Genomic DNA, 12,059 nt, shown 5'->3' with positions numbered 1-12,059 from the left:
ATACTTACTGTTTTATTTCCTTTTTGTGATCCAAGTTATGAGCATTAGGGTCTCTCTTGGCCAAGGAAGCATGAAAACCAATTCCCTTTTTATTAAAAAAACAAGACAAAAAGAGTTTGGTTAATTGAGATTTATTATGTACAACAGATGAAAACTTCATCTAAAAGGATAAATTTAAAATCAGAAATGTCAGAACAGGGGACTGTTCCACGCTTTGGTGAATGCCTCCTTATTTATTTATAGTGCCTGCCAAAGTGAGAGGAGTTCAGATAATGCCGATGATGATGGAGTAGAAGGCAGAACATGGATGGTAAGGTACCTCTATTATGACACACATCCACAGTCATAACAAATCAAACATCCTGAGTTTAACGGTGGACGCAGCTGGGATTCTGAAGGACTGATATTCCCCCTCAAACTTCACTGAGGAAATGTTTAAAACAAATACAGTAGAACCTCAGTTACAAACACCAGAGTTACAAACTGACCAGTCAACCACACACCTCATTTGGAACCGAAAATACACAATAAGGTAGCAGCAGAGACCACAAAAAAAAAAAAAAAAAAAACCCCACAAACACGCCAATACAGCACAGTAGTCTTAAATGTAAACCACTAAAAAATAAAGGGAAAGCAGCTTTTTTCTTCTGCATAGTAAAGTTTCTAAGCCGTATTAAGTCAATATGCAGTTGTAAACTTTTGAAAGAACCACCATAACATTTTGTGCAGAGTTATGAACAACCTCCATTCCTGAGGTGCTCGTAACTCTGAGGTTCTACTGTTCACAAAATAAAAATACCATATGGAGGGTGAGACATCGTTAAATCTGGTGGGTCTGTGAACCTGGAATGCTGTGTGCAGTTCTGGTCTCCCAAGTTTAAGAAGGATGAATTCAAACTGGAACAGGTACAGAGAAGGGCTACTAAGATGATCCGAGGAATGGAAAATTTGTCTTATGAAAGGAGACTCAAGGAGCTTGGCTTGTTTAGCCTAACCAAAAGAAGGTTGAGGGGAGATATGATTGCTCTCTATAAATATATCAGAGGGATAAATACCAGAGAGGGAGAGGAATTATTTAAACTCAGTACCAATGTAGACACAAGAACAAATGGACATAAACTGGCCATCGGGAAGTTTAGACTTGAAATTAGACGAAGGTTTGTAACCATCAGAGGAGTGAAGTTCTGGAATAGCCTTCCAAGGGAAGTAGTGGGGGCAAAAGACCTATCTGGCTTCAAGATTAAACTCGATAAGTTTATGGAGAAGATGGTATGATGGGATAACATGATTCTGGCAATTAATTGATCTTTAACTATTCATGGTAAATAGGCCCAATGGCCTGTGATGGGATGTTAAATGGGGTGGGATCTGAGTTACTACAGAGAATTCTTTCCTGGGTATCTGGCTGATGAGTCTTGTCCATATGCGCAGGGTTCAGCTGATCACCATATTTGGGGTCAGGAAGGAATTTTCCTCCAGGGCAGATTGGAAGAGGCCTTGGGGGTTTTTCACTTTCCTCTGTAGCATGGGGTACTTGCTGGAGGATTCTCTGCACCTTGAAGTCTTGAAACCATGATTTGAGGATTTCAATAGCTCAGATATAGGTGAGAGGTTTATCACAGGAGTGGGTGGGTGAGATTCTGTGGCCTGCGTTGTGCAGGAGGTCGGACTAGATGATCCTAATGGTCCCTTCTGACTTTAATATCTATGAATCTATAACCTTGATAGGATCTCCTTAACGGTACAGTACTGCAGGTGCTGGATCATATTAAAGAAGTTCTGTATTAAAATCACAAATGAGTGTGATTCCCCACAGTTTAAATTCCAGGGTATTACTAATCAAGAGGTCTCTTGGTTTTTGGTACTGTTTCTCTCCCTCTATGTGTGAAACTTGCAAGCTGCTAATTGCGTTAGTACATTCTAAGACAGAGTCTGTTCTCAAAGCAATTCACACAGAGAGAGACTCAAAGCAATACTCTGTAACAACAGAAACAGCACCCAGAGACTCCCCGCCCTTTTGTTGTATTAACAATTGTGATTAAAATAGAGATAGAGGATGTATGTGGATGGATGCTTGGTGTGGATAATAACTGAATGATCAGGGAGGTGCAAGCCTAAGAATCCAGTGTCCATCGGCTGAAGAAGGCGTCAAGTGGAAATAACCAGAGGACCCCCGGAGGGCAGACTGGAATCCACCCAACAGCCTCAAGAATGGGAGAACCAAAGAACAAGATAACATCTGGCAGCACGGAGCCGTCAGGAATGTGCTATCTGCTGATTGATTCAGCAATAGCACGATGAAGCAATTCCCATAGACTGGCATAGAAAGAAATTCCTATAAAAATGGACTCTAGAAAGTGAGAACTTTGGGGTCTGATTCTGCAAACCAACTTCCAGGAGCATCAGATGTGCATCTGACGAGGCTCTGCTCCCTCCTCATGTCCAGGCCACCTGGCTAGTGGCTTGGCATGAGCAACTCTAAGGCTGGTAACTATGATAACAACCTTGCAGAACCTGTGTGTGTGTGTGTGTGTGAGAGAATAAATATGAGATTGAATGGTATGTTATAGCTATAACTAACTGCTTACTATGATTCTCTCTGTAGTCACAATAAATGTGGTATTTTGCCTTTTTTCCCTTTAATAAGATCCTGCTGGTTTTTATTTTATTGGTATAACACAGGTATACGTCAAGCCACCACAGAAAGCAGCAAGAACCAGTAGTGAACAGCAGCATGGCAAGAGTCAAAACAACAAACTAATTAGAATGGGACTGCCTTTCCATGCCCTTCTATACCATGCCCAGCACAATGGGGCCCCAAATCTGACTGGAACTTTGCAGGGCTACTGGAATATAAACAACACCACTGTTAGCACAGGTACATTTACACTTGATAACTGGCATTATCTGAAAGGCCAGTGGTAGGATTTGCTTTACAGAACCACCACCACCTTACAACTTAATGTGCCATTATCAGTAACTCCCGCCATTTACTTGACAACTCACTGTAAGGCTGTACCAATTCTGCAGTTTGGAAACACTCTCTGAAGGAATATCCTAGAGCACAAAATGAATTAACTGATTTTGGTACAATCTGTTTCCCTGTCATAGTACAGTAAGTCCTCGCTTAACATTGTAGTTATGTTCCTGAAAAATGCGACTTCGAGTGAAATGATGTGAAGCGAATCCAATTTCCCCGTAAGAATTAATGTAAATGGTGGGGGGGTTAGGTTCCAAGGAAATTTTTTTTTTTGGCCAGACAAAAGACTATATATATTTATATATACACACAGTATAAGTTTTAAACAAAACAATTTAATACTGTACACAGCAATGATGATAGTGAAGCTTGGTTGAGGTGGTGAAGTCAGAGGGTGGGATACTTCCCAGGGAATGCCTTACTGCTAAATGATGAACTAGCAACTGGCTGAGCCCTCAAGGGGTTAACTCGTTGTTAATGTAGCCTCACACGCTACAAGGCAGGAGGAATAGAGGGAGGGGAGACAGCATGGCAGACAGAGACACATGCTGTGAGTGCGAGTGTGAGAGAGATGTGCATTTCCCCTTTAAGTAGGCTGACCCACTCTTAAGTACACTGCCTTGTTGAGTTAATCAGGAAGCTGAGACCGCAGCAGCCGTTGCCAGGAAGCTCCCTCCATCCTGAGCCCTGTCGTGTGACCCCCTGCTCTATGGAGATGGGGTAAGTGGGGTGCAGGAGCAAGGGGGAGGGGGACACCCTGACATTAGCCCCGCTCTTCTCCCTCCCCGCCACCACCAGCAAGCAGGAGGCTCGGGGAGCAGCTCCAAGGCAGAGGGCAGGAGCAGCACATGGCAGCGGAGGGAGGGACAGCTGAACTGCCGGCAGTTGACTGCCTGCTGGGCGGCTGCTGCACAGGGAACTTAGGGGAGCGGGGAGCTGATGGGGGGCTGCCGGTCCATCCTGGTTCCAAGCCCCCACCAGCTGACTCCACCGGGCTGCTCTTCCTGCAAGCAGTGGACAAAGCAGGCAGCTTTGCACAACTTTAAACGAGCATGTTCCCTAACTCATAGACATTAAGGTCAGAAGGGACCATTATGATCTGATCAGCAACGTAACAAAACAACGTTAACCAGGACGACTTTAAAGGGAGGAGTTACTGTAGTCTCTGCCATACTGTTCACACAGAAAAATTACACTCCCTCCCGCCCCTCCTGAAGAAAATTAAAAGCATCCCTAGCAAAACTGGCATGATGATACTTCACTATGTAACAGATTTTATGGACGAAGTGGTTACTGCCGAGTTGGTATTATTTTCTCTAGAGGCATATTACAAGGTGTTTTGCTTTTAAGAGTCTGCTCTGAACATCTATTGTGCGTCTCACTGATTATTCTGAACAACCATGGGAATCAATTCCAATTAAAATTGAGGTACAATAGAACCTCAGAATGGAGGTTGTTCGTGTGACACTCTGTACCTCAAAGTAGCACCCTAGAATCCCCATATTCACCACCATCATATAATTATGATATGTTTTGTACAAAGTATGCCTTGTGAGGTATGATTTTAAAAGTCTTAATCTGTTGAACATAAATATCCCATTGGATTGTATGTGCTATCATTATATGTGAGGTTATGAAGTATTGCTGTATGTGTTACTGAAATATGTTGTGAGGATGGGAACACCCACAACCAACCTTTCAGGTACTACAACAGAGTAGCCAGACAGCGTCAACGGCTCATCAACATCCATCAAGAAAAGAATCCACTATCCTAGAGATTTCCTGGAGAAGGCACATATGCCATGGGGGTGAACTAATCCACATCATAGCAAAGATATTTTCAGCAAGGTGTGGAAGAAACTATAGAAGAGGGGGAGTGACATCTTTATTTGGCCTTGCTCCCTCCACAACTTAATACCTGGAAACACATCTGGAAGACAAAGACTTTGAACTGGGGAGGGTGGTCCCAGGCCGGGAAAGAGTCCCAGCCTGTGTATTGAGGATATGTGACCTGTTTGTACCCTCTGTCAGGGTGAGACACGGCTTGATTCAAACCCTGTTTAGTTTGTAGAACTCAGACTGAGAATTTATTTTTATTTCTTAAGTAACCAACTTTGATCTCTATGCTTGCTACTTATAATCATTTAAAATCTATTTATCTTTCTGTAGTTAATAAATCTGTTTTATATTTTATCTAAAACTGTGTTTTGGTTGAAGTGCTTAGGAAATCTCAGCTCAGTTTGCAAAAGCTAGTGTGTGTCCTCTCCACATCACAGAAGAGGCAAACTGGGTAATGAACTTACACTGGCCAGGCTTCTGACCAGGGCAAGACAGTACGGTTCTGGGGTGCAAGGCTGGGGAGGTGGGGGGAACTGGCTGGAGTCTCATGAGTGGCTGGGAGATCATTCATGTAACTCAGTTGGGTGTGTCCCTGCCTGTGGATGTCTGCGTAAGTGCAGTGCCAGGCAGAGGTTTGTGGCTTGACATAGCATCACAGTGTGAGAGGGACACCCGAGATTGGTGGGACAGAGGGCTCAGCAGTCCCACAGTCCAGGTTGCACCCCAGGAACCCCATCGCAGTTTGTAACTCTGAAATGTTTGGAACTGAACAAAACATTATAGTTGTTCTTTCAAAAGTTTACAACTGAACATCGACTTTGAAACAGCTTTGAAACTTTACTGTGCAGAAGAAAAATGCGGCTTGTAACCATCTTAATTTAAATGAAACACAGAAACAGTTTCCTTACCTTGTCAAATCTTTTTTTTAAAAACTTTCCCTTAATTTTTAGTAGTTTACATTTAACACAGTACTGTAATGTATTTGCCTTTTTTTTTCCCCCCCTTTTGGTCTCTGCTGCTGCCTGACTGTGAACTTCCAGTTCCAGATTAGGTGTATGGTTGACCAGTCAGTTCATAACTCTGGTGTTTGTGACTATGAGGGTCTACCATACGTTTTCAAAGTGGTATTTACCTGGGTTTAGTGCCTTTTTGCTGCAGAGAGGCTCTTAGAGTCTCTAGGTGGCAGCAGAGAGCAATCTGAGGTAACATTCCATTGGACTATCTGCAGTTCAGAGAAAGACCTGGTGCAGTACACTGAGCAGTAATGAGGGGTACATCACATTTTTACCAGCTATTGATACTTTTAAAAAGCACTGAAATCGTTAATGTCTCTGGAGGCTACCCTTTGAAGTATGTAGCCTCCATTGGCCATACACTATTGGTTTTGTCACATATGGGAAAGTGTACTTTATCTAAAGCTGCAAAGGTCAGTGAGCCTCAGCACTTTTAGTCACTTCCATTTGTTTTAACATCACCTTATATTTATTATTGGTTTGTTTTAATAACTTACCTCAATAATTTGTATAATATCTCGAGGTCCAATGATTTCAGGATCAAACTGGATGTGAGCTTTGCTGGTAGCAAGTGCCACGGAGGCATAGAAGATGCCATTAGTTCTGGTTAGTTTGGATTCAATATTGTGAACACAGGAAGCACAAGTCATCCCCGTAATCTGAAGAACAGAAATGTAAATGCAGTTAGTGATCTCTACAGTTGAGAGAAATCTCTCTCACCACTGCCCCTGAAGTGGGACTGGTGAGGGGAGAGGGAAGCAGAGAAGCAGCCTTTATTTCAGAAGTTGGAAATAGAGCATAGTAGGATTTGGCCCTGTATAAACAATTTGCAAAGTTTATATAGAATTTGAGATCTTTGCATGAAGTTTCAGGTATTATTATTAAAGCCCTGCGCAGATATAAAAATTTGGATCCGCATCCAATCTGCATCTGCAATAATTAACTTGTATCTGACCCACGTTCCATGCGCCACCTTTCACCCTGTCTTACTGTTAGAGCCCTGCATGTATACAAAATTTTGGATCCGCATCCTATCCATGATCCGTAAATATAGTAAACAATACAACCGCATCAGCAGATATAAAGTGGATATCCACAGATTTGCAGGGCTCTAATTATTATTATGTATTTGATCACCATTATTCTGGCCATAAAGAAAAAAAGTATTAGCAAGTCTGAAGATGTGTTAATGAAGATTTATTGTTTGGGGCTTTTCAAAGTTATGCAAAAAGTTTGCACTGCTTGTGAAACTGATAAAAAAATAAGTTTTCACTGGACTCCTGAGGAGTGCAGTGTTTTCCTGCCAAGAAAGGTTTCTCTGTGCACTTGGGTAGGTGTTAATATCTCTTTACCGAGTCGAAACATTTTTGCCCCTTTAGAATAATTTTTTTCTTGAGTAGTTAAGAAAAGCAGCAGCAGCACCCAGCACCATAGCTATTCAAAAACACAACCACTAAAATAGATTCCTTTGCAAAGACACATTCCAGTCAAATTTGTACACGTACCACAAAACCGCTTAGGTTCCTATCCATGATACTCACAATAAGCTCTACATTGCCATCTGTATCAGTATGGTCTTCTATGACTGTAGCATCGAAGCCCAAGTTTTGGATCAGCTGTACTATTTCAAGAGGCTGAATGCTCTCTGGCTTGTATTTTATCTCCGCTTTTCCTGCCATCAGTGCTACTAGCACTGAAACGATACCTGCAATGGGAGCAATTGGGTTATATTAGAAACTTGTACCTCCTTTGAGGAGCACATAATGCAATTGATAATCAAGGGGCACACCAGTAATATAATGCTTGGACATTTAATGGCTTTAATCACTCTCCCCACTCTAGTGTTATGCCACGAGCATATTGACAAAATAGGACAAAAACTTCCATTTCTCAAGATACGTATTCTTTCCTTTAATTTATTCATGCAATTCCCATTAGCATTAGAAGAATATGAGAATCAGATTGGAAGCGCTTTGGGGGAGGTGCTATGTCTTACTATGGGTCTATCCACCAGCTATCCCTACTATCCGGTATATCCCCCAACTGGTATAGTCACTGACAGATTGAATATAGTAGAGTGGCTAGTATCAACATGAGTACATAATTAACTAAATAAGAATATTAATTACACCTACCCTCAAGAATACATTTTAATGTGTATAACAAGAATAGAGCTTTAGGAGACAGAGCACTGGACAGGGGCTCAGGAGACCTGGGTTCAATTCCTGGCTCTGCCACTGCCCTGCTGAGTGACCTTGGGCAAGTCACTTCCCACCTAGTGCCTCAGTTTCCCCATACGTAAAGTGGGGATAATGACACTGATCTGTGTAAAGCGCTTTGAGATCTACTGATGTAAAGAGCTATGTAAGAGCTAGGTATTAATTATTATTGACAGAATGCAGTATCCTTCACATCCAGTACATCCCAAAGTACTTTATAGACCCTCTATAGGAATTTTAGACATCTCACCATCTTCTTTTTGCAGATTTCTTTCAATGTTCGACACACATGATGCGCAGGTCATGCCTGTGATCTGCATAAAGCACTTTTCTGTTGTTGCTACACTGGGTGGCTTTGGACTATCAAGGGAAGAATTCTTTGGCTGGACATCAGACATGTAGCCTTGATGAGATGATTCAGAAACATTTTCTGTTCTCTGGGAAGCTGACTCCCAAGCATTAGAGTGAATTGTAGCGTCCCTGAAAATAGGCTGATCCATATATTTCCAAGTGGTGGTATCTTGAATAAACACACCATAAACAGAATTAACATTGGTTAACAGAACATGATAAAATGTTTAAAAGAAGGAAACTGGAAACACATTTAACAACAAAAACATCCAAGGTTTTTCAAATGAGAGGGTGACTCACTACCCTGTGATCTTGGCTTCCTTAGTCACAAGCAACTTGTTACTTTTGGGCAGTCTACCAACATTGCATGACCATTTTGCTTTATTTAGTGGCAATCCATCTTCAATCAGAGAATGATCCCCTTCTATCTGTCTGTTTGCTGATATTAATATCTACCCTGAGGGTGACTTCATGGCAGTTAAAGCATTAGAGAATGCAGCCCAGTTACATGTTCATATTGTCCTCATCTCCTTTCCTTCAGGACTCCAGCTCAGCACCTGATCTCTAACCAGGATTAGAAAACGAGTGCATTTCTCAGCAGGTAATCCAAATGCTACTCCATAAATTGAGCAGCGAGCGCTGGTATAAAAGTGTATAGCCTTGGTCCTGAGAGGTACTGAGCACCCACAACTCACACTTTAGTTAAGGACATTGTGAGTACTTAGCATTCCTCAGGATCAGGCCCAGTGGGATCAATTCCTCCCCTTCTCAGGCACTGAGTAGGCCACCTCTGTAGAATACCCAGATGGAGAATCCCCAGCCCCAGCCAGATCCATAGACTAGTTCTCTACACTAAGCCAGGGAGCAGCTGAAGGAGCTGCCCCATTTATCTGGCTTGCAGGCTGCCCAATGGGTACTGGGGAGGAGGGCAGAGATATGTTGGACTGTGGGTGGTGAGCTGAGATTGGGAAGAGGAAGGAACTGATGGATGGAGTGTAGACAGAGTGCTGAATGACTTTACTGCTTATTTCCTTGCTTTTTACAGTTTGTGTTGATGTGGATTTTCAGCCTAGCAACTTTAAATCAAAGGTAACAAAAAAGTCTAGGTGGAAATGAATAATAAGTCTGCTATAAGCTTAAGGTCTCCCCTCTGCCACCTGGCCAGTTTGTTAAAATATCCCTAAAAATCCAGACCAACTTTCTTATCCTCATGTTCTGTTCATGTTACCTTTAAGAGTCTGGGTTATTTTGTGGGTGTAGGTGTCTGTGCCACGATTTCTAACTTTTTTTATTTTGCTAAAGGAGTCACAAGTTAATAATGCAAAATATTTATAGCTAAAAGCGTTTAAAATACAGACAAAATGGTCTTAAAATATACCATCTACTGTCCCTCAAATACTAAAACACAGTTTTCCCTAATACCCCATTCCTGGTTTTATTTTATTTATTAAATCAAAGTTTAATCAGTTGTTTAATCTACATTCCCAATTCTGAAAGAGCAAGATGACCTTAACAAAAAGGGCACAGTTTGTGGGAAAAATAGTAAAAAGTGTTATCAATTCTTTTTACATAAAATAGTTTAAACTATCCTGCATTTTGTCTCATAGTTGGGTGTATTAACCGATTTTATACCATTAGATTTCTTTTAATTTAGACTCTGTGTATATTGTATAGAATAATGCTGAAAAACCAGTATAACACGTGTAAGAGTCTTATCTACAAAACAAAAATAAATTGAATATATTCATAAGGTAGTTTATCTATAAAATAGTATATAATTTTCTTTGACTGTATGTGTAATTGTTTTCTGAAAGAGAAGAGGAGGGTGGATGTTGGTGCTGTGCCTGTGGGAAAAGTGTTCTCTGGTACAGAGTATAATTAACGCTTTTACATAGAACAGTTTAAACCAATTCTGTATTTTGTCTAAATGAGGTGTATTAACCAATTTTACATCGTTAGATTTCTTTAAAGGTAGGTTGGGTGTATTTTGTATAAAGTAATGCTGAAAAAACCAAGAATGAATGTGTGTGAAAGTGGGTGACATATAAAATAATATAAAACTAGTTTGAATTATACTTACAGTGATTATAAGATAGCCTACAAGTTGGCTTCAACATACGCTTAATGGTTTTGAACAGTAGGGCAGGGATATGGGAGGTGAATGGTGCTATGTCTCTGTGTGTTCTATGTTTTGCTTTTTTTTTGTTAGATTTATCTGTCCTTCAAAAACTTTACAAAATTTAAGAGACTTCTAATACAAGTTAAGCCATTACGTAGAAAGAGGAAATTTTATTTCTGTTCCAGAATTCAAGAGATATAAGCCTAACTGATAACTTTACACAGTTCTTATAAATCTACAGGCATACTCCTTTTGTTTGGTATTTTAGTTCGAATTTATATTTTAATATGCTGCAATAAAAAAAGTGCTGTGTTCATACTGACTTGGGAAAATATGGAGTAATTAAATATCTACAGATAAATCCAAAAGTGGATTCAGAATGTTAAAATGCATCACAATTTCCTATGATGTGGGATTCCCCAAGAGGCCCCTAGGTTAAAGAATGCCTTCTGATTGGTTCAGCCAAGGAGGTGTGGTTTTGTCTCAAGCTCCCAGAACAGGGGTTTCTGCCATTTGGGCACTACCAATCTGTGGCATGAAATGCTTCTCTCTTCTGTCTGTTTCCTTTCTTGGTGGTTTAAAATTCTTGGTCATCTCTGAAAGGTGACTATGCCTTTTAGTATGTAACTAGCTCTATAGTTATAGTTTTTCTCTCTCTATCACTAATATTTGGGAATATTTGTGCATTTGCTAAACAAAGCTGAACAATATACTAATTGCATATCAAATAATTTCCTCTAAAAATGTGTGCGCATATATATAAAAACACTTCCTTTCTGTGTCAGTAAGCCTGTGCACAATTATTTAATGCCTTTATTTAGAAAAGTATTAACTCCATAAAAAGTTACCATCCTTTCTAAAAGCACACATTAAAAATGTATTTTTCTGTCATTCAGATTTTGCACACCTGTTTACTACACTTTATGCAGAATTGCACTAAATGTATAAAAAGCAAATTTTCCTCTAAAAATGAAGAAAGGATGTGAAAGCTATATTTATTCATTTAGTTCTAATGCATCCAATAAAGATAAATTCAATTTTAAAAATAAATAAATAAATAAAAAAAACCTCCTCCCACCCCACCCCAATGGCTGACAGTGCCAAAAATCAACGTGTCTAAAAATAAGACCTAGGAATGGGACAAAGCAAAAAGGGGTATGGAAACCTGTCAAAATTATATGCTTAGTAAAGCATAGCTTTTTACTATTATTCTTGGTTTTGAAATTCACCAGGTAAATGAGATTATGCACTATAGCAACATCTTAACCATTAAACACAGGTGCTCAACACAGCGTACTTGATTTATACATTATACTTCTCCCATTGAACATAGGTGCTGGAACTAGGGGTGCAGGGCGGGCTGTTGCACCCCCCTGGCTTGAAGTAGATGCCATTACATACAGGGTTAACAGTTTGATTCAATGGCTCTCAGCACCCCCACTATAATAATTGTTCCAGCGCCCCTGTCATTGAAGTCAATAGTAGTTTTGACATTGACTGACTGGAAGCAGGATTAGACCCTTGGCATATCCATTCTG

General features: G+C 40.5%; 1 protein-coding gene across 5 annotated transcripts in view; it reads right to left on the bottom strand.

Annotated features, from left to right (window-relative positions):
* Positions 1–12,059, bottom strand: part of ATP7B (ATPase copper transporting beta) — a 73,553-nt gene that overhangs the window by 30,357 nt on the left and 31,137 nt on the right. For all 5 annotated transcript variants that reach the window (XM_037893066.2, XM_037893073.2, XM_037893083.2 and 2 more), the window contains 4 exons: positions 8,302–8,571; positions 7,374–7,537; positions 6,330–6,491; positions 9–85 (listed from right to left, as the gene is read on the bottom strand). In XM_037893066.2, coding sequence (XP_037748994.1) covers positions 9–85; positions 6,330–6,491; positions 7,374–7,537; positions 8,302–8,571 — 673 coding nt within the window. The remainder of the gene's footprint in view (positions 1–8; positions 86–6,329; positions 6,492–7,373; positions 7,538–8,301; positions 8,572–12,059) is intronic.

The sequence above is a fragment of the Chelonia mydas genome, chromosome 1 (assembly GCF_015237465.2).
Source record: "Chelonia mydas isolate rCheMyd1 chromosome 1, rCheMyd1.pri.v2, whole genome shotgun sequence".
In the NCBI taxonomy this organism is placed as follows: Eukaryota; Metazoa; Chordata; order Testudines; family Cheloniidae; genus Chelonia; species Chelonia mydas.
This window is presented reverse-complemented; position numbering and strand designations above follow the sequence as displayed.